General features: G+C 58.2%; 3 protein-coding genes across 10 annotated transcripts; 2 read left to right on the top strand and 1 right to left on the bottom strand.

Moving 5' to 3' along the window:
- Positions 1–329: 329 nt before the first annotated feature.
- IRF3 (interferon regulatory factor 3) lies at positions 330–3,823 on the bottom strand. Of its 5 annotated transcripts, none has more exons than XM_072607290.1 (8): positions 3,255–3,823; positions 2,449–2,625; positions 2,056–2,274; positions 1,892–1,964; positions 1,707–1,802; positions 1,221–1,604; positions 989–1,127; positions 330–635 (listed from the first exon to the last, which is right to left on the bottom strand). In XM_072607290.1, exons 1-8 carry the CDS (start codon positions 3,255–3,257, stop codon positions 617–619), a joined length of 1,110 nt encoding a protein of 369 aa, XP_072463391.1. In that variant the 5' UTR covers positions 3,258–3,823; the 3' UTR covers positions 330–616. The 5 variants fall into 5 exon arrangements, with proteins under 5 accessions (XP_072463391.1, XP_072463390.1, XP_072463388.1 ...); XM_072607289.1 differs by having other exon boundaries at positions 2,841–3,821; XM_072607287.1 differs by having other exon boundaries at positions 1,009–1,127; positions 2,841–3,815.
- A 366-nt stretch (positions 3,824–4,189) lies between these two features.
- On the top strand, positions 4,190–9,273 carry PRMT1 (protein arginine methyltransferase 1). Its single transcript, XM_072607292.1, is given in 12 exon segments — positions 4,190–4,295; positions 4,298–4,350; positions 5,287–5,340; positions 6,360–6,461; positions 6,672–6,827; positions 6,921–6,984; positions 7,073–7,215; positions 7,338–7,425; positions 7,553–7,668; positions 7,901–8,051; positions 8,596–8,717; positions 8,894–9,273. Coding segments are annotated over 12 exon segments (1,224 nt in total). The 5' UTR covers positions 4,190–4,204; the 3' UTR covers positions 8,978–9,273.
- Positions 9,274–9,371: 98 nt separating this feature from the next.
- CPT1C (carnitine palmitoyltransferase 1C) lies at positions 9,372–18,816 on the top strand. Of its 4 annotated transcripts, none has more exons than XM_072607282.1 (19): positions 9,372–10,702; positions 11,338–11,484; positions 11,890–12,029; positions 12,268–12,442; positions 12,592–12,693; positions 13,043–13,180; positions 13,267–13,344; positions 13,691–13,798; positions 13,904–13,988; positions 14,370–14,577; positions 14,660–14,848; positions 15,046–15,151; positions 15,364–15,480; positions 15,566–15,730; positions 15,968–16,102; positions 16,184–16,336; positions 16,438–16,551; positions 16,699–16,791; positions 17,284–18,816. In XM_072607282.1, exons 1-19 carry the CDS (start codon positions 10,535–10,537, stop codon positions 17,473–17,475), a joined length of 2,613 nt encoding a protein of 870 aa, XP_072463383.1. In that variant the 5' UTR covers positions 9,372–10,534; the 3' UTR covers positions 17,476–18,816. The 4 variants fall into 4 exon arrangements, with proteins under 4 accessions (XP_072463383.1, XP_072463384.1, XP_072463386.1 ...); XM_072607284.1 differs by having other exon boundaries at positions 10,620–11,064; XM_072607283.1 differs by lacking the exon at positions 15,566–15,730.
- Positions 18,817–21,225: the final 2,409 nt, after the last annotated feature.

The raw sequence follows: 21,225 nt of genomic DNA, 5'->3' as shown, positions 1-21,225 counted from the left end.
AGATGGGGAGGGTATTGGAGACTGGCTGAGCCCAGCTCTGTTCTCACAGAACCTGGACCTGTGGAAGGAGGCGAGGAACCTCCTTTCCCCAGGGATACTGGGGCAGCCCCTGGTTATATCCCAAAGTTGGACTTTTGGAGGGGCCTCCAAGGCCTGAGGCATCCACCTGTGCCCCTCCTTATGGCGGTCCGTACCTTCTGGAAAGCAGGAGTGCGGGCCAGGCCAGCCTACACTCAGAAAGGTGGGGGCCCCTAGAGCTCAAGGCCCTTTACTTAGATTGGGAAGCAGGAGCCACCCCACTGCACAGAAGAACAACAACTTGTCCAAGGTCAACTGAAGAGACACGATGTCAACCCTTTTATTTTACAGGGAGGGTACAGGCTTAGAGAAGAGGGTCAGGGTGCTTTGCCCTGGGTGTCGTGGATCCAGGATGAGAATGAGAGGAAAGCTCATCACTGAGCCCCGGACTCCCATTGCATGCTATGGGCCAGTCCCTGCAGATAGTCGTGGAGCTGGGCAGGTGCCAGGGACAAGGAGAGGCTGCTAGAGATGTGCAGGTCCACCTCCTCTTCCAACGAGGATGCTCCTTCAGCCTGCGCCACTTCATGGAGTGCCCTCAGTGCAGTGGGTACCACCTAGAGAGGAAAGAGTGGCTAAAAAGGGGAAGCCTCCCTCCCAGTTGGAGGAAATGACCGTGGTACCAAGGGTTCCTTAGGGTCAGCCCTGCAAGCTACTGGAATTCACTGAGTCCTCCCTTTGCCCAGTGGCTGGCTAGGCCTGGGCATAGAGCTAGAATAGAAACCCAGGTCCTAAGGGCAGAGCCTCCCATGTTCACAGGCTTTCGTGGGAGTACCAGTCTGAATCCCAGTCCACCCCCATCATGGCACAGAGGAACACACTTGTCTGATGTCACTTAAGTAACAGAACCAGGGATTAAAGCTAGATTCCCTAACTCTGGGCCTTCAATGGTTAATGGCAAGAGGGGCACCTCTGGGTCTGTTGGGGCACCTTGACCATGACAAGCTTCTTGGTCCATAGCTGTGACTCAGTGGGCCAAGATTCCCCTAGGCAGAACCAGAGAGTGTACTGGGGTGAGCGGTGACTGCCTTCCAGGAAGGAGATCAGATCTGAAGGGTACATAAAAGAGAAGGGGGTGCTCAAGGCAGAGGTACTCACCTGGCCTGCCCTGCCCTGCCCGGCCCAGCCTCACCCAGTCTCACCATTCACAAACTGTGGAATGTAGCAGACTTGCTGGCCATCTCTTTCCTTGGTGACTTCCGTCCCTGTGGCCCCAGGGGACATTTGCTCTCCTAGGGCCCAGTGGGCCCTGCAGTGGCCCAGGCGCTGTGCCCTCAATTCATTCTGGGAGGTCCACAGGGCCAGTCCGGCCCCCAGGCTGCCCAGCACCCTGCTGATATAATGTGCTGCCCGCTGGTCAGTGAGGGTACTGCTGGGCTCAGGCAGGGCCAGTGGGGTTCCATCCAGCTCAGTCCAGGCCACATCCTCAGGTCCTGGCCCTACCAGCCTGAGGCCTTTGAGGCAACACAGGCATTTCTGAAGGACTTGGCGCCCCCGGTAGAAGGCTGTCACCTCATACTCAGACTCTGGAGACAGATGGGCAGATTTGAAGACCCCAGGCATCCAAAAGGCCCCACCTCCCTCTCTTGCAGACCAAGACCTCTCTCTTCCAGCTGCCTTGTACTTACGGAGGCCACTGGCAAAAAGTGGCATCAGGGGGTTGCAGGACAGGGCTGGTTCTGGTGTCTGGGGCAGCTGCTCCAGGACAGAGCTGGGGCTGAAGGCTAGGGGATGGAGCAGAGGAAGTGGCTCAGCTGGGAAAAGCCTGTGTCTGGGCTGGCTGGGTTTGGCTGCACCCTCCACTCTGGCCTACCTTCTTGGAATTGCCCCTGCTGCTGCTGTGTGGATAAGGTCAGGGCCTCCAGGATCTCCTGGATGAGCTCTTCCTGCGAAGGGGAAGCACGGAGGTGGTACCATGGGGAGCATCTGAGCCTGCGACCTCTGCCACCAGCACTGCTGGCCAACCAGGGCCCTCACCTGGTGCTGGGACTCGGCAGTCGCGCCAGCCTCGCAGGCCTCCCCCTCCACTGGCAAGAACTCGTAGATCTTGTGCGGGTACTGCGCGTCTCGGCTGCGGTTGCTGATCACGCGCAAGTTCTGCTTGCGGTCCAGGGCTGCCCTAAAATTCCGCTTCCACGTGGCCGGGTCCGGCTCATCGATACCAGGACGATAGCTGCCGCTGGCCTCCGCCCATGCCTGCCAGGCCCAGGCGGGCGTGGGACGGATGGCAAAGTCTGGCTTCTCCTTGGCCTCCCACCCCCACTCCAGGGGAGGCAGGGCCATGCCCCCTCCCTCCTAGCCCCTCCCACTCCAAAAGAGCCAGGGTCACCACCCCCTCACCCCGCGAGAGGTTGGGCTGTGCCCTCGCACCTGGAAGATGCGGAAATCCCCTTGCTGCAGGTCCTGGCGGAGCCCGTGCTTCCAGGGGATGAGGAAGCGCGTGCGCTCCTCATCCACCCAGGTGGCGCCCAGGTGCCCCGAGTCCAGCTGCTCCCGCAGCCAGGGCAGGATCCGAGGCTTGGTCTTGTTGGCCATGACCCAGCGGGGCTGTGGGGGCATTGAGGAAGCTGGAGGCTACTGTGGGCTACTCAAAGGCTAGGGCTAGGGTGCGGGGTGGCGTGGCAGGCTTCGGGCCAGGGCAGAAGCGGGACGCTGAGATCCCTGGGCCCATTCTGTGGATCAGGAAACTGAAGCCCGTAGCAGAGCTGGGCACGGCTCCCATGGGTCCCCCCGCCAGCCCATGCCCTGTACTTTCGCTTTACCTAGTTCCGGGCCGGGGGAATTAGGCACTTAAGGTTCCTGCTTCCCGCTCGGGTCTGTCGCTCCTTGCCCGGTCCCGGTCAGCTGATTCCGTAGGGCAAATCCCCGCCCCGAGGAATCAACCCAACCAGTAGGCAAGGCGGGAGAGACGACAGGCGAATGATACCCCGCCCCTGGCCCAGTGCGGGTCGGCTTAGGGACTCAGGCAAGGAAGAAAGTCGTTTAAAAGGTTTGGATTTAGGTGCGAGGTGGGGGGTGGGGAGGAAAGTTCCGAGAGGCTCCGCCCTCTGCAACAACGGACTCGGAAACTACGTTTTCCATGGGCCTTTGCGCGCCGGGAACATCGTTCCTCGAAATTGGGGGCCCTAGTGCTTGCTGGGAGTTGTAGTTTTTGACGGGGAGACACCCTGGCCTACCATCCCTTCTTTCCAAGACTTAGGTTTTCAGGGTAAGCCAACTGGGCCCGAGGTGGGCACTAAGCAGGTCAAGTTCTGCGAGAACCCCGTTCCAGGTGTATTCCTGAGCCGGGTCCAGGAGGAAAGGGTCCTAGGGCCGGAATTGGGAGCAGTGGGGCTGGACACCCTTGGCAGCTCTCTCCGGTCTTCGCTCCCTCTACCATGCTCTGGGTCTCCCACGACTTTGCACCCCACTCCGCAGGATCTCTTTCCGGGTTCCTGGGTTCCCTCCTGTCTCTCTCCAGATCTCCGCTCTCCGTCTATGTTTCTCCGGGTCTCTGGCTCACGCTCAGGTTTCTCTGTCTCTCTCCAGATTTCTGCCCCCTCCGTATCTTTCCACGTCTTCAGCCTCCTCGAGGGACCCTGCCCCTCTGCGGCCTATCGCTCCCGAGCTCTTCCGGTCTCCCCTCAACCCCGCCTCGGTTCTCCGGGGCTGAGATGAGCTGCTGGGGAAGATCCCAGTTCACGTTGCCCGGGAATTCGTGCGGGCCGAAGATTGGGATGGGCGGGACCAATGGGTGGGGCCACAGGCTGAACTGGGCACTCTCCGGGGATGATTGGCAGGAGGCGTATCCTGGGCGGACTCCCGGCTGTCAGAAGGCTTGGAGCACTACCGCCTCCTACTGTCCAGTCGAGACCAATGGGCTGCCTCGGTTTCCCGGAGCGCTCCCACCCCACCGCCTTTGACCGCTTCACGCCAATCAGAAAGGCTCCTGGGAACTGCGCCGGGGAAGGCATGCGCAGTGCCGCGGGCCCACCAATGAGCGCATCGACGCGGTGAGGCGGGGCCACGGTGGGATGGATGGCCCTGGTTGCGCGGGGTCCGCCGGGAAGGCGACGAGTGGGCGGGGTTAAAGTTACCCCTAACCAATGACAACGCTAAACGTAAAGATGGGCTTGTCAGTTGTCCAATGAGAGTGCGCGAGAGGAGGTGCCGACGGCGAGCAGGGGGCGGTGCGCCCGCTAAAAGGCGGCCCCGGGGGAGCCGCGGGCGGGGGGCTAGTCGGGGGGAGAGAAGATGGCGGCGGCAGCCGAGGCCACGAACTGCATCATGGAGGTGAGTAGGGCCAGGCGGCGGCGGCGGCGGCGGCGGCGGCGGCAGCAGCGCTAGCTGGGGGCTTCCTCCAAGGCGGCGGCGATCGGCGTCGGGGGCTGCTCGGGGGCAATCTGGGAGGGCGGCGTGGAGGCGGCGGCGGCGGCGGGAGGGGAGGGGATGGAAGCCCCGCGGACCCCCGCCCACAGCCCTAACATCAGCTGCTGGGCAGGGGATCTCAAAGCACGTTGAGGATTCGGTGCAGAGGAGGCCTCGCAAGAGGGCGGGGGGCTCGAGGGCGGTGGGGGGACCACGTGGGGCTCGGGGGGACCGGGCACCATTTCCGGTCCGAGCGCCACTTCCTTCCCTCAGCCCCACGTGGCCCCCGTCGGCGGACCTGGGGGCCTCCGTGTGTGGCCCCCGGGAAAACAAAGGAGTGGCGGACTTCCCGGAGGAGGGGGTGGCGGCGGGACCCCCGGGGGTCCCGAGGGACGGGGGACGGAGATCTCCAAGCGCAGGAAAGGGATCGGGGCGGGGGGCGGTCCTCGGCCCACGGCGCGGGGAGCAGAGGAGGGGGCGGCGGGGGGAGCGGGCGGGGCCCCCGGGCCCGGCAGCCCTGGGGGAGCCCAGGGACACGCGAGGTCAAGGCCCCCGGGACGGGCTATTCCTGGTGGCCGGGCCTGCGCAGGCGCTGCCCAGGCGGGCAGGGTGACAGGGAGGGAGGGGGCCGCGGGTGGCTGCCCGCAGCTGTCTGCGTTCGTCTGCTGGGGGGGTTGGAGGTGGTAGAGGGAAGGCCCCAGGGAGTCAGCATCGCTGAAGGGCTCTTGCCCAAGCTATCTCCAGAGAGCCGCAGCTGGGGCTGGGGGGGACCCCTCTCCCCCTGCCCCCCCCACCTGTCCCCCAGAGCCCCTGAGCCTGGCCCCCGGGAGCTAACCGTCTCTCCCTGTTACTCTCTCCTAGAGTTTTGTGGCCACCTTGGCTAATGGGATGAGCCTCCAGCCTCCACTTGAAGAAGTAAATATCCTTTTGTGAGCCTCCCCTCCTCTCCCCGACCTGGGTCCCCCTTTCATTGTGACCTTGGGGAAAGTCTCTTTTCTCCATGCCTCAGTTTCCCCTCTGGTGTGGACCAGAAGGTCTTTAAGCACTCCAGTCTTGGAGGCACATTCTTGCTATATGGCCCCTGCCTCTCCTTGATCCTGGTCGGGCCCTTCCTCTTTCTGGACCGTAAAATGAGGCAGTAGAAAGATTGGCTCTAATCCCATCTTTTGGCTCAAAAGAATCCTGAGGAGGATTTTCCTCTGTTGGCTGACAGTTCCAGAATTGTACCCCTAGGCGGGCCTTGGCTTGCCATCCCATTGTCCCCTAAGAATGATAAGGAGGCAGCCTTCCCTTCCTCTCCCTCCCCCTCCAAATTCCGGCCTCTGGAGCCCGCTCTGACCCTGGGCCTTGTGCTCCGCTCTGTAAAATAAAGGCCTGGACTTGTAGCCTAACCTGGCATCTTGACTTTCACATCGTAGGAAATGGGTCTGAGGTGACCTTGAACAAACGACTTTCTCTTGGGTTTGCCAGCACCCAGCCTGTCCTTTAAAAGGAAGCAGTTTGGCTAGGACATCTTTGATCACCCTGCTGTTACAGGGTCTTAGGGAAGGCTCACTCTCTTAAGTAGAACTATGTCTCTTCCTCTAAAGCCCAGGCAAAATCTTCCTTAACTCTGCTTCCAGCAGCCCCCTTTCCCAAATCTGCATCACTCTCCCATTCCCCAGACCCCAAGTGTTACCAATGTTCCCCCCCAACCCCCGGCTGTGGGCTGAGCTAGAGATTGGAGAGTAGGCGCCGCTGAGGTATCAAGGGGCCTCTGGGGGGGAAACTGAGGCAGGGATTGTGGGGAGGGGGGAATGGAGATGGGGAGGTAGGAATGGGAGAGGGAAAGAGTCCCTGGGGATGGAGGTGGCCTTGAGGACTTTTTAGGAGAGAATAAATACTGGGGTCATGGCACCTCTCCCCCAAAAAGTGACCCCCTTGTCCCAACCCAGGTGTCCTGTGCACAGCCCGAGAGCAGTGAGAAGCCCAACGCTGAGGATATGACATCCAAGGATTATTACTTCGACTCTTACGCCCACTTTGGCATCCATGAGGTGAGGGGGGGCTCCCCCATGTGGCAGGCCCTGCACAAGCTCAGTGGGGATGGGCAATGCTCTGGTCAGCCTGTAGTCTGTGGCCCTGTGTGAGCCTCCTGCTCTCTGCTGCCCTCTCGTGGCAGGCACGGGCACTGTAGGGGCTCCCAGTGAGGCCCCTCCACGAAGGTCCAGGCCAGTCCGGATCCCAGCCTCTTTTTCCTCCTGCAGGAGATGCTCAAGGACGAGGTACGGACACTCACTTACCGCAATTCTATGTTCCATAACCGGCACTTGTTCAAGGACAAGGTGGTTCTGGATGTCGGCTCCGGCACCGGCATCCTCTGCATGTTTGCAGCCAAGGCTGGGGCCCGGAAGGTCATTGGGGTGAGTTGAGGAGGGGATGGGCTGGGATTGGGGGGAGAAGAAGGAGGATGAGGCCCAGGTGGCCCCTGACCCTGCCACTGCTCCTTCCCCCAGATTGAGTGCTCTAGCATCTCTGACTATGCCGTCAAGATTGTCAAGGCCAACAAACTTGACCACGGTAAGTGGTCGGGCTTCTGGGGAGGGGTTGGGGGCTATGGTGCCTGGCTGTCCCAGGGTGCTGAGGCCTGGTCTTGTCCTGCCCACAGTGGTGACCATCATCAAAGGGAAGGTGGAGGAGGTGGAGCTGCCTGTGGATAAGGTGGATGTGATCATCAGTGAGTGGATGGGTTACTGCCTCTTCTACGAATCCATGCTTAACACTGTTCTTCATGCCCGAGACAAGTGGCTGGTGAGGCCCCCTGGATATCCGCCTCCCCCCCCCCCCCCCAAGCCCTGAGCCCTGCTTCCTTCTCCCATCCCATGGACCGGGCCCTGCTCCTTCTCTCATCTCCTGGACCCCTTTCCCTGCAGGCCCCCGATGGGCTCATCTTCCCTGACCGGGCAACACTGTATGTGACCGCCATCGAAGACCGGCAGTACAAAGACTACAAGATTCACTGTGAGTGTGTTTGGGTGGGAGGGTGTCTGGGGAGGGTGTGTCTGGGTGGATGGGAGTGGGGAGGGCGTGTGTGGAGAGAGGCGATTGCTCTGGTTCAGGCCTGCATGCCTTTTGTTCCATTTCTCAGGGTGGGAAAATGTCTATGGCTTTGACATGTCCTGTATTAAGGACGTGGCCATCAAGGAGCCTCTCGTGGATGTGGTTGACCCCAAGCAGCTGGTGACCAATGCCTGCCTCATCAAGGTGTGCTCTGGGACTGCCTCTGGGTTGTTGGTGTTGAGCTGAGGTGGGAGAGCCAGGTCCTTCCCTGCTGCGCGCCCCTCCCCCTCCATGTGGCCTGGCCCATCAGGCTCCAGGACAGACCCAATATCTGTCTCTGACCCTGGAGCTCAAGGTGCCCTGAGGAACCTCTCAGGCTGGGAGCTAGGGGTGGAACAAGGGGGACATTGTGACCACAAGTTCTGTCCCTTGGCAGGAAGTGGACATCTACACAGTGCGCGTGGATGACCTGACCTTCACCTCCCCCTTCTGTCTGCAAGTGAAGAGGAATGATTACGTCCATGCCCTGGTGGCTTACTTCAACATTGAATTCACCCGCTGCCATAAGCGCACAGGCTTCTCCACAAGTGAGCCCCGGACAGAGGCAGGGCCAGGGGCAGGGATACCCCTCCTCCCCAGGGGAGAGAGGCAGGCAGCCAAAAGGCATTAGGATAGCCTGACTGGTCTCACCAAGGTGGGGGTTGCTGAAGAAGGGCCCTGCTTACTCAAGGTCCCCTAAGTGGTGATGCTTGGTGGTCTTGGATGGGCTTCGCAGTTACAGGCTGATGAGCTCAAGGGCTTGGCCTGCTGCACCCTTGGGTCTTGGGCACTGGTCACTGTGATGTCTGAATCCCCATTGGTGACCTGAGAAAGTTTGTTGGGCAGGTGTGGTGACTTTTGAGAGGCTTCTGTGACCAGCTATTGAATTTGGATTCCTTGGGACAATTTGGGAATCCTTTTGAAAAGATTGGAAGGCTTGCCATGTTGGACAAGCCTGTGTCCTCTAGATTGGGTGACTAAGCTAGGCCAGGCTGTGGGGGAGGGAGGCAGAGGGGACAGTCAGGACCCCTTTCCTCTGGTGGGGCTGCTGTGACCTCTCTCTGACCTCCCACTTGGTTCCCTCTTGCTTAGGTCCTGAGTCCCCTTACACACACTGGAAGCAAACTGTCTTCTACATGGAGGATTACCTCACAGTGAAGACAGGCGAGGAGATCTTTGGCACCATTGGCATGCGGCCCAATGCCAAAAACAACGTAAGCAAGTGGCAGCTTTAGATCCTAGTGTGGGCTGACACTGCCTCAGAGGAGGGCATGGTCAGCATTGTCTGGGGTCAGGCCTCTTGGCCCTAGTGTGTGAGGCCCTGGGGGGTAGGGGCAGGTGCTTGGGAGCTCCCTCTGTCCTTCCTCACGCTTCACCGTTCCCCCTGCAGCGAGACCTCGACTTCACCATCGACCTGGACTTCAAAGGCCAGTTGTGTGAGCTCTCGTGTTCCACTGACTACCGGATGCGCTGAGATGGCCCTGTGGGCTGATCCCGTGGGCCCTTGCCCCAGCCGGCCCAACCGCTCCAGGCCTCCTGCCTCAGCCAGCCCACCCCACCCCAGGGAGCTGCCATCCTGGGGGCTGAGGGGGCCAGCTTGATGGTTTGAGGGCCCCCTATAGCCCCTTCCCCTGTCCTCTGTCCTCCACCCCCAAGCCCCAGCTCCCTCCCATGGGTGAGTGAGGGGCCCAGGGGCGACATCGTGACTGTGTTTTTCATAACTTATGTTTTTATATGGTTGCATCCATGACAATAAATCGTCAGCTGGGATGTGGGGAGCAGAGCTTGGGCTGGGCAGGCCAACGTCTTCAACTCCGCTGCACCCCTGATTCCCACATCTCTGGGCCCTCCTTGTGTCTCTCCTTAGAACCTCCCTCCCCTTGGGTCATTTTCCCTATGATCGTGCTCCACCTGGGGATTCTCCTACTTTCTGAAAGCCCCTTTTCCTTCCTCCTCAGAAGTGGCCTCTAAACCACCCTGCTCCCTTTGACTCACTGTCCTCAGAAAAAGTGGCCAGGAGTAGGGGTGGGATGGGCGCACCTGGGCCACCAGTGCCTGCCTGGGCTTTGTTCCAGCCAACCAGGGAGATCCTGCCATCCTCTGGTAGAGAGCCTGGGCTTCAGGAACCTTGTGCCCCCTTCCCTACCTGCCCCAAAAGGGAGCTTATCTATACTCACCTTATCCTGCCCCAAATGTGGCTCAGGTCTTTGTCTACACAAGAGTCCCCGTCCACCCCCAACAATGGCTTATCTTGTGAGTTGTGTCTCCAGAAATACTGTTGAGTATTTTCAGCTGTTTCAGACTCTCTTGGCAAAGATACTGGAATGGTTTGCCATTTCCTTTTCCATCCCATTTTGTAGATGAGGAAATGGGAAAACAGTGAAGCGACTGACTCAGGGTCACACAGCTACTATGTGAGGCTGAATTTGAACCTGGCCAGGGCTCTACTATGCCATCTGGCTGCCCTCCATAAAACTAGCAGGCCAGAACTTTGGGAGCCCCCCAGGTTCTTTGAGGTCCCAGTTCAATTTATTTCCACTTTCCAGGCCTCAGTTTCTAAATCTAAAGTGGGGGAAGGGCAGGTAAATATGACCCTTGTATCTATACCCAAATACCACCTTGGGAGACAACATTCACACAGGACCCCGAATAGGGGGCCTGGCTACACCTTTCTCTAGTGCCCACTGCCAAGGTGGCCTACCCTCCCTCCTCTGCAGGTGTTTGGGGGAGAGTGACTCTTGTGCCCTTAGAAGGCCTCTCCAGGCCTTCAGCTCTGCACAGTGCAGGCAGTGGGCATCCTGACGTCCTCACTCTTCTCCACCTCAGACCCATGAGATTTTGCACTCTCAAGCTGCCAGAGTCTGTTCTAGGGAGGAAAGCTAGAGCTCTGGATGAGGAGGGGTGGGGTTCCTGCCGGGCACAGACTTGGACGGTGGGACCCTGAGTCCGCGTGTCTGGGTCAGCCCTGCCATCCCTGTCTCTGCCAACACGCAGCCCGGGGCAGTCGGACCCTGAGGGACGGAGCGCACACATGCGCGGAGTCCACGGGGGCTGGGGGAAGACGCGCCCCCCGTGCGTGACGTGGGCGGGGGAAGGGGACAACCGAGCGCAGGCGCAGACGGAAGAGGGGCAGGGGGAGCCCGCGATCGCGTCTGCAGGGGGAGGGGGGCTCCCTGCCCGTCGGAGATCTCCAAGCACAGTGAGTAGCGAGGCCACAGCCTTTGGGAAGGGCGCAGGAGCTGGAGAAGGGAGGCCCGGGCTCTGGGGGCAGGCATCGCAGGACAGCTCCCTGAGGTGGGCTGTGGCTGGGGGCGGACATCCGGGGACCCTGAGGACCGGGGTTGGGGTCCCGGATCAGTAAGCCGCGGGGGGGCGGCACATCGGGGTCTCCATCACTCGGATCCCCGCCCCACCCCCTCCTCCCCCGGCTCTCAGCGGCTCAGGCTCTGGAGCATGCGCGGTGGACAAGCCTGGACTTCTGGACCGGTTCTCTAAGCCCCCTCCTAACTGCCCCTTGGTTTCCTGAAGCTGCCAAACAGCGTGGACTGGCACCTGCGTGGGGTGGGGTCCGGGGCTGCCCCTGTCCCATTCCTGGAGCTGGAGGGTGGTGGGGCGAGGGCACTTGGGGTACAGATCCAGTACCCGCCCGCAGGCCCCGAACTACATCTCCCGGCAGGCCCTGCGGTGGCCCGTCCATGCGCGGCCCCTTCCGTGGTCCCCACAGCCTCATGGGAGTTGTAGTCAAAATTCCTGGGGGCTGAGGTGCTCCCGGGTCGGAGGAAGGGTGGGGTGGGGGGTGAGGGCCAACTCGTGGTCCCCCTCCCTGGGTCCCAGGGTGCCATGGCCGAGGCCCGCCAAGCAGCGACCTTCCGCCTAGACCTGGGCCAGGGGACTCCCGGGCGGAGGTGGTGGAATCCAGCCTTGAAGGAGGTCGGCAGCGCAGGGCTGCGCTCCTGGAGGCGGAGCCTGGCCCAGTGCAGGGTAAGGTCGGGGGCTCTGCCAGCTCCCTTGCCTGCCCCCCAATCACCTGCTCGGTCCAGCTCGAGAGCATGCCCAGCTCGAGAGCATGCCCAGCATCCTCGTGCCCATGCAAGCCCTTCTTACAGGGCTGACTGCTGGGAACTTTAGTGGTCTTTCGGTGCCTTTGGGGAGCCCCGAGTCGCCCTGGGGTCCCCGATCCAGTGTTCGGGATCTGAGCCCATCCCCCTGGCCCTGGTCCTGAGACCCTTCTTGCTGGTCCCTAAGGCCCCATTCCGGGGTCACTGACCCCACCTCTGCAACCCCCAAGTCACTTCCAGCTTCCCCCCACCCAAACCCAGTTCGGAGACCTCCAAGCCCATCCATCGGCTGCATGTAGGAGTCAGCCCGTGGCATCTGTCCTGGCAGGATGACATCTTATCCGGAGCCTGCCCCGCTGGCCCGGCCAGCGGCCTCTTCCTCCTGGCTGCCATCCAGGGCTCCCGGTTCATGCAGCTGGACCCCTCTTTGGGGCTGGTGGATTGGATCAAAGCCAGCCTGCCTGACTGGTGAGGCTCCCCAGGGTGCAGGGCCAGCCAGGCCCAGGCTTCACTCCTGCCTACCCCAGTTTCTCTATCTGGTGGATCTCTAAGCACCCACCTGCCCCTTGGTAGTTTAGGACAAGGCCCAGCCAGGGGTGTAGGGGTGGGGTGGGGGTGGGGGTGTGCACACTCCTAAGTTCAGAGTCCTGGCCATTTGAGTCTCCTGGCCCAGGGGCTGAGCCCCAGCCTGGTCCCCTCTCCTCAGGGGTGCGCGCTGGCTCCCAGGCTTCCAAGGGGCTCTGGCAGCCACCATCTTCGCTGGGAGCCTCTGGATGGCCCTGCTGCTGACCCTGCATGTGGTACTGCGGCTCCTTCTGCGCTACCAGGGCTGGCTGAGTGAGCCTCGTGGGACCCTGTCCTTTCCCACACGCTCCTGGCTGGTATGAGGAGCTTTGGGGCCCAGCTTTCCAGTCCTTGTGAACCCTGTTGGTCTCTGTCTGTCAGTGTGTCTGCTTTGTCTTGGAGGGGTGGGGGACCAGAAAGAACGGGGAAAGGATCTGGGTCAGGGCCCAGTGCTTCCTGCCTCCAGGCCCTGGTCAGAATCTTTTCCGGCCGTCGCCCGACGCTCTACACATACCAACGCTCCCTGCCCTGCCTCCCACTGCCCTCTACAGCGGACACTGTGGCCAAGGTGGGCATAGCAGAGATGGGAGCCATCTCTGATACCCAAGAATCAGGGATTGTAGGAGTTAGGGATATGGGAACCCAAGGTGTCAGAGTTATGGGGACCCAGGAAAGTGGTGACTTGGGGACCCAGGGAGTCAGAGTTATAGGGTCCCGGGACTGTAGGAACTTGAAGACCCTGAGAGTCAGGGGTATAGGGACCCAGGAAGTCAGTTACAGGGACCCTAGGGTATTGGGTCTTGGGAACCCAGTGAGTCAAAGGCTTGGGGACCCAGGAAATCAGAGACCTGAAGGCTTAGAATCTTGGAGCCTCAGAGGCAGATGGCCATGGCCAGATACATACTATGTGTCTCCAGTACTTGGAGTCTGTGCGACCGCTGCTGTCGGATGAGGATTTCCGGGCCCTGAGCAGCCAGGCCCAGACGTTCCTACACACAGAGGCCTCCCGGCTACAAGCTCTTCTGGGCCTCAAAGCCTGGTGGGCAGCCAACTACGTGAGTGCCCTGTCTCCACAGCCCAGCGTATACCAACATGGGGTGATGGGCTTGGCCATTCTCTGAGCCAGCTCTACCTTCCCCAGGTGAGTGACTGGTGGGGACAGTACATCTACCTACAGTCCCGAAGCCCTCTGCTGGGCAACAGCAACTTCTATATTCTGGTGAGCCCCCTCTACTTGGCATCCGTGGCCAAGCCCAGGTTCTGCTTTCAAGCGTCTTTTAAGAGGTTCCTGCACGCCTGCTTCTGGGGTACAAAGGGCTCGGGTCCTGCCATTCTGACAGAGAAGGCAAGGTTGAAGCAGCTTGAGTCTGCAGTTCTAGGCAGTATAGACAGCAGTCACCTTGGAGGGAGGGAGGCCCTGGCAGCGAGTGGGGGCAGGGGCCTGGGATTGGCCTTCTGCACAAAGGGAAGGGCTAGGATGCAGAAAAGACAGCAGGGCATCCCAGGCCTCTGGGTCGGCCGGTGCCCAGGTGTGCCTGCTGTAACCTGTCCCGTCCTTCCCACAGGACTTTCTGTCCATGGCCCCCACTCCTCTGCAGGCTGCTAGAGCTGGGAATGCCGTGTATGCCATGATGAGATTCCGGGAGCAGCTTGGCCGTGGGGAGATTGAGCCTGTAAGAGGCTGGAGGGGACCTGACCCAGAGCAAGGGTACCTCGGGAGCTGGGTCAGTGCCTCTCCCAGCCCTGGTTCATGCAGTTTCCTGCCTTCCCTGGTCCAGGCAACACTGCTGGGGATGCGCCCGCTGTGCTCGGCTCAGTACCGCCACATGTTTAACACCACTCGGATCCCTGGGGTCTCCAGAGGTGAGAAATGCTGGGACCTCTGACCCTTTCCTCCACACAAGAGGTTCTAGTGACCTCAGAACACCCCTCCCTCCCCCCCAGAGCACTGGATTTGGAGTCAGGAAGACCTGAATTCAAATCCTGCATGGGACAGTTATGAGCTTTTATGAAGTGGCTGCTGGTACTAGGCAGGGCCAAATACAGGCTGCTTTCTAGGGGCCTTGACCTCCTCTTCTGTACCGTCAGTGATGAGACATAGCCAGGGCCTCCCACAGATCATGAGAGGATGCCTGTAAAACCATTTGTGACCCATAAAAGACCCTGCATAATCGCTGATTTTCATAATCATTTGGAACCCCCATTTTGGCACCTGAGCCTGGGCGCCATTGACCTTCTCCTCAGACCAGCTGTATCACGTCAGTGATAGCGCCAGCCGCTATGTGGCTGTCATGCACCGGGGCCGCTTCTTCCGCCTGGGGACACATGGAGGGCAGGGGGGCCGTCTGCTGAGCCCCCGGGTGCTGGAGCAGAAGCTTCAGCACATTCTGGATGACCCAGCCCCAGCCCAGCCCTCAGAGGAGCACTTGGCTGCCCTGACGGCGGCCCCCAGGTCAGTGGGCTTCCTAGAGGGCTGAAGGCCGCAGGGTTCAGGGTGTTCGGCCCTGCCCTGACCCCAGCCCTGGCCCTGACAGGGCCCTGTGGGCTCAGGCTCGGGCCTCCTTGCAGGCGGGGGACAGGAGCACACAGGCCACCCTGGAGGTGGTGGAAGGTGCTGCCTTCTTCGTGTGTCTAGAGGAGACCCCAGGACCCTCGAATGCATCCCCTGAGGCACTGCTAGATGAGCTGGCACGGTCCTTGTTGGTGGGAAGTGGCTACAGCAGGTGAGCCCTATATCCCAAGCCCTGTCCATGCCTGGGCCCCTTCCCTTTCCCCTCACCCCCCACCCCCCAGGTTTGGTTCCTTGTCCCCATCTCAGGCTGCAGAGCTCATCCCAGATGCCCCAGGGCCTCCTCCCCCTCCTCCTCCCAGTCTCAGCAGAGACCACTCTGCCAGGCAACTCCTGCTGTTGCCCCCACAGGTGGTTGGACAAGTCTCTGAATCTCGTGGTCTTTGCCAGTGGACGCATGGGGCTGAACGTGGAACACTCCTGGGCTGACAACCCTGTCCCTTCGCACATGTGGGAGGCATGACCGCTGTACCCAAGACCCCTCTGAGACCCCTGAGAGGCTTCCTGGAGATGGATGTCTCCCCCGCCAGAGATGTGCCCAGAGAAGCCTCTCAGAGGCCAGCCTCTGCAGGGGCCAGTCCCTGAGGGAAGCCCAGGGGTGTGGGGTCAGGGATCCTAGGGGACCATGGCCTAAGGTGAGGGCCTAATGAGCTTCTCTCTTCCCCCCAGGCTGTATTGGCTACTGAGTGCTTTGAACTTGGCTATGCGGCTGATGGGCATTGCAGAGGGTCCCCCAGCTCCACAGTAGGACCACCTGAGCGTCTCCTGTGGACAGTGCCTGAGGAGGTGAGAGTCCCCAGGGTCTTGTCTTTGTGGGTTTGCATCTCTGGCCTGGCCTTGGCCCCCTCACAGTGGTCCCTACCCTGGGCAGGTGACCGCCTCCATCCCCCTGGCTCTGCGGGAGGCCCAGGCCTTGGCAAGAGACACCGAGTGCCATATCCTCCCATTCACCCACTTTGGGAGAGGATTTACCCGGCGCTGCCATACCCTGGGAAGCAGCTTTGTGCAGCTGGCCCTGCAGCTGGCCAGATTTCGGGTCAGTACCCCTCGGAGAAGGAGATGGAGGGGACTGTCTTATGCATCCGCAAGTATGCTGTGGATGTCAAAATGTAGGCTAGTGTGTGGTGGGGGCCATAGGAAGGGACACATGGCTGGCCGGAATCAACAAATATATTGATCTAGCTGGAGAGGCAGGCAGTGTAGACCAGGAGGGTGTAGATGGGCTGGGTGTCTGTGCCTGGCCCAACACCGCCCCTTGTGTCTGGCCCATCAGGACCAAGGTGGCTTCTGTCTGACCTATGAGGCGTGCATGACGAGATTGTTTCACGAGGGCCGTACAGAGACTGTGCGGCCGTGCACAGTGGAAGCCTGTGCCTTTGTCAGAGCCATGGAGGACCCGAGGCTGACGGTAGGCGGACCCCTGTGCCTGTGCTCCGACGTTAGCCCGGAGCCCTGGGGGATGGTGACCTCTGGCTGACCTCCCTTGCAGGATGCCCGGCGCCTGGCCCTCTTCCGAGTTGCAGCAGAGAAGCACTGGGCGCTGCGTCGAGCGGCCCTGATGGGCCAGGGCGTCGATCGGCACCTCTTTTGCCTCTACCTCCTGTCTCAGTTTCTCCGTCTCCCGTCCCCATTCTTGACTCAGGTCAGCAACCCCTGCCCCAGGGAAGACGGAGGCAGCTTTGGGGAATGGGGAAAGCTTTAAGGTCTCCTGGCCCACGCCCTCCTCCCACGCCCCCTGTCCAGGTTCGAGCTGAGCGATGGAAGCTCTCCACCAGCCAGAGCCCAACGCAGCGGCCACAACTGCTGGATCCCGTCGGTCACCCACATTATGTTTGCTGCGGGGGCGGCTTTGGGCCTGTGAGTGGGGCCTGGGGTGGGGGATGCCCAGGGTGCCAGAGGGGGGCAGGGCTGGGGCTGCGGTGGGGCTCCAGGGTGGAGTGGCCAGGTGGGGGGGGGGGGGTGAGGACCATGGCACTGGGGACTTCTCTCCTCCACTGGCATCAGGCAGATGATGATGGCTACGGTGTGTCCTACACCTTCATGGGCGAGAGCGCGGTCACCTTCCACATCTCCTGCAGGGTCTCCAGCCCTGACACGGTTAGAGCCCTTGTCCTTTCCTGACCTTGCAGGGGTTAGGAGGTATCCAGGCCTCCTGGCTCCACCCCCTTCCCTATCCTCACTTCCCTCATCGAGGAGCCCCTGGAGGTCACAGGAGCCTAGATTTGGAGCTTTCAGGGACCTGGGTGTCATCCAGCCCAATTATTCTGCAGATGAGGACCCTGAGGCCCAGAGAGGTCAAGGAGGCCTACCTGAGGTCACACAAGTAGGGAGTGGCAGTGTTAGGATTTGAATTCACTACCACTGTGACGTTACATGGTAGGAATCCTGAGCCCATCCCTGAAGTACCCTGGTGACCAAGGCCTCTGTCCTTGCCTTCTCAGGGACCCAGGGATCTAAGGTCCCATCCTGGGTCCCCCTTTGGACCACTGGTGTCCAGGGCCCCTCATACTCCCTCCTTTGGGGAACCTCAATATCTCCTCGGAGATCTGGGTTTCTGGGCCCTCTCTTACCCATCTTCTGTCTCTGCAGGATTCCCGGAGGTTTGGGCAGCACATTGAGAATGCAATGCTGGATGTGGCCGCGCTGTTTGGCCTAGCCATTGGACCCCGCACAGGGGCCCGGCCAGGTGAGGTGGCCAGGGAGGACAAGAATTCTGGGAGGGGCTCCCAAGGGCCTGAGCCTCAGCAGGCACCCTCTGCTCCCAGCGATCTGGGGCGTTGAGGGAGCAGCTCTTACTTGTGGGGGCTGGACAGATTGGCAGACCCTCGAAGAAGACTGAGGGGCAAAGCTGGCATCATGGTGTCTGGAATAAGGGGGACCAGCCTCACCTACCATCTGCTCATTGTCACCTGGTCCCGCTTCATCGTCATCCTGAGCTAATCTTTGCCCATCTTCTCCCTGTATTCTCCTCCTTGATGTGAACTCAGGCCCCCATCCCACCACCAGCCACAGCCCATCCACAGGCAAAGGCCAACCCCGACCTGATACTCTTGTGGAGGGTAGGGAACCCCCAACCTCCCTCCATTCCATAGGCTGGGGTCAACCCCAACCTTACCTCATTCCATAGTCTGTCAATCCAATCCTGACCCCATACCATAGGTTAAGATCATACTCAGTCTTAACCTGTTCCATAAATTAAGGCCAACTTCAATCATACCCCATTCCACAGGCTAAACCTAGCCCCAGTTTTATTTCATTCCATGGGCTGAGGTCAACTTCAGCATTACTCCATTCCACAGGCTAAACCCAGGCTCAGCTCTAGCTGATCCATAAGCTAAGCTCAACCCCAACCACAGCCTTGAATGTAACTTGATCTCAGCCTAGTCACAGGTCCTTGGCAGCCAATCTCCCCTGAGCCCAGGCCAGACTCTTCAACAACACCCCAGTCTCAAGTCTGTCAGACCATTCTAAATGCCAACCTTCACGCCCACCTCCCCATCAGCCCCAATGTCATCTGAAGCAGATTCCCAAACTCATCCCAGTCTGCTCAGAGTCACAGTAAATTCACCTGGCACACCCGCAGGCCAACCTCAGCCCTGCGGCATGGGAACATCCAAGGACCTACAGCCCATCTTCAATGCGACCCTTCACTGAACTCACCTAAGGAAGTCCTTATTAAGTACCCACGTGTACCAGGTTGAGCGTTGAGGCAGGGAAAGTGGAGACAATGAAATAGTCCCTTGCCCTTGAGGCGAGGAAAAAAGTGGACCTGGATGAGGAAATAGAGACCTGTAAGGGCTGGGGAGGGAGTGTTACCGATTAGAAAGGTCTGTTGTCGGGGGAGACATTTGACTGAACCTTGGAAAGAGCTGAGGGTTTTAAGAAGTGGAGGATGCATGGGCGAAGGCAGGGAGGTAGGTCAGTGGTTAGACCTCCAGGCCTGGCCCTCGCTAGCTAGGTGAGTCATTTTGCCTTTGTCTGCCTCAGTTTCATTACCTGTTAAATGGGAGTAGTAACAGCACCTATTTCCCAGGGTTGTTGGGAAGATCAAATGAGATATTTGTAACGTGCTTTGCTAACCTTAAAGAGCTGTATGAATAAATTTGAGCTATTGTTTGATGATGCCGAGGATAATGATGATGAATAGCCAACAGGCCAGTTTGGCTAGATGAAATGAAGGAAGAATGGATGAAGGGAGAGATGATGGGAAGTCGGTCTGTGAAGAAAGACTGGAGTGCAGGAAGGGTGGTGCAGTGGATAGAGCATGTGAGAAATGAGTATTTCTCTTCTATTTCATAACTAATTATTACATTAGGACAAAGGTTTTTCCTCGTTTCTACTTTCTCATCTGGAAACTAACCACTTAGAGATGGTCAAATGTCACTTAGAGATTTACCCAGGCCAAGATCTAATCTGACAGTAAAAGAAATTCTAAGTGTGGGCTAATTTCTGTTCGTTATGTTGGCTCAGGCTGGCCTGGGGAAAGATTGATTCTTCCTGTTACTGAGACAGGTAATATGGAAATTGATGTCTCTTTGACTAAGAGTTGAATGACCTAAGTCATGTACCCCAAGACCTTCATTTTAATAGCCCCCACCTATCTTTGTGTTAACCAGTCCAGGATTGCCATCGCTCATTGAGCAAGTATTGAGAGGGTCTATGAACTATGACCCCTCCGCCCCCCTACCATGAGAGATTTTTTGGTCTTAGAGGCCAAATAACTATCCTTTCAGTAATAACCTGCTGGCCTTAATAATAAAATGGTTAAATTAGCCAGAAACTCTGTCTCTTGAACCTTTTTAAACATCACAAGCACCAGCCTCTGAAGTCAGGAGAACCTGCATTCAAAGCTGGGTTCAGATACTTACTAGCTCAGTGATTGTGGGCAAGTTCCTTAACCTTGATGGCTTTTCCAAAAAAGTAAAAGGAAAAAGACAAGCATGCAATAAAACTTGTATTTATCAGGGAGCCAGTGGAGTTTGTTGAGCTGGAGAGTCACACTGTACACTTCATACAACTCGGGTATTCCAGCACTGTTCATTGTGGCCTCTAGCTCCCCTTACTTGCCTCAATGACAGAGGATGAAAGCTTTTGTAAATTGACACCTGCAAAGAGAAGTGGCCCCGAATATTTTCTTTTTAAAAATAAATTTGTATTGATAGCTTTTGTTTTTATATTATCCAAATTTCTGTCAGTATCTTCCTCCTCCCAACTCTCAAAGGATCCTCTTCTATCACAAAGAAAATGTAGGAAGAGGAAGAAATCAGCAAAGCCAGGTCAGTCAATATGGTGAAAAAGTCCTCAAATATATGAAGCATCCCCAGCCTTGAACCTAGCACCTCTGCAGAGGAGCGAAGTGAGGAGGCCCAGAACATTTCCCATTTGTTGTAGCGCTACCTTTGGGATTACTTCCCTAACTCCTCGTGTTGGTGGCTAGGTACAGGGTGGCAGATAAAACTGCCGGAGTTCTAGAGGTAACCCTGAGGGGATGGATTCTAGTACTGTCACTCAAGATGCCCCAGTTAACAGTTCTTGACTTGATTCGTTTTTAGGAAAGGCATTTACTAAATGTACGATGGCCAAAAGCTGCCTTTTTTCCTTTGGGTTTATGGCTAGATTTCTTTCTCAAAGACCAAGCCTTAAGCCCAATTCACTTTGGAGTTGATAGATTGGACAATAGGTTCCTGCCCTCCTAGCACAGAGTGAAGGTAAATACTAAATGCTGTTTCTTTCTTGACAGGAACCTTGAGGATCTTCCCCTCCCAGTTTGATTTTTTTTTTAATTAAAGGGACCATCCCTTGCATAACTACTTAAAGAGGCTTATTCACTGAAATGGGCTTATCTCACTCAAAATGAGAACCTGAAAAGACCTTAGCCTCCCAGGGTCTCCCATTGCATCCTGGGCCATCTCCAATCCTCCTGATGAATATCTGCTGGTCACTGGACCTAGATGGCTGTGGAGGAAAAAATGAGACTGATGACCTTGCACAGCCCTCTCTCATTCAAACCAAAGTCAACTACAAGTCATGTCATCATCTCCCTGATGTCATGGTCCTGTTTGAGAACAAAGAAAAACCACACGACAGTTATAAGAGCAATAGGTACAAACATTTCTCCCCAAATCCTGGGTCATGGTCACATGAAGACACTTAGAAGACAATGGTAATGAGGCACACACGTAGTGTGGTAATACAATAACTCAACTCCTGGTAGCTTATGGCCTTCTGCAGTCCATACCAGGCATTCTTCTAGGCTGCGAGGGGTCATTAATGGATTAATGAATGTCTTTCCACCTCCTTGGATCATCATTCTCTTGTCAGCAGGACATCTTGTCCACCAGTGACCCATTCTCTCTGATCCCAGCTGGATACACTCTCTGATACTGGCTCAGTCTCTCTAAGGCCATGGTCAATATGGCAGATGGGCAGATGAAGAGGAGTAGGAAAGAAAAATTCTCTTCTTCCCCAGAAGGGATCACCTCACAGGCCTGTGGCTCACTTGTAAAGGAGCGGTTTCCATCCCTGGACAAC

Source organism: Notamacropus eugenii, chromosome 5 (genome assembly GCF_028372415.1).
Source record: "Notamacropus eugenii isolate mMacEug1 chromosome 5, mMacEug1.pri_v2, whole genome shotgun sequence".
NCBI lineage: Eukaryota > Metazoa > Chordata > Mammalia > Diprotodontia > Macropodidae > Notamacropus > Notamacropus eugenii.
The sequence above is the reverse complement of the archived record's forward strand: the minus strand, read 5'-3'. Positions and strand labels throughout refer to the sequence as shown.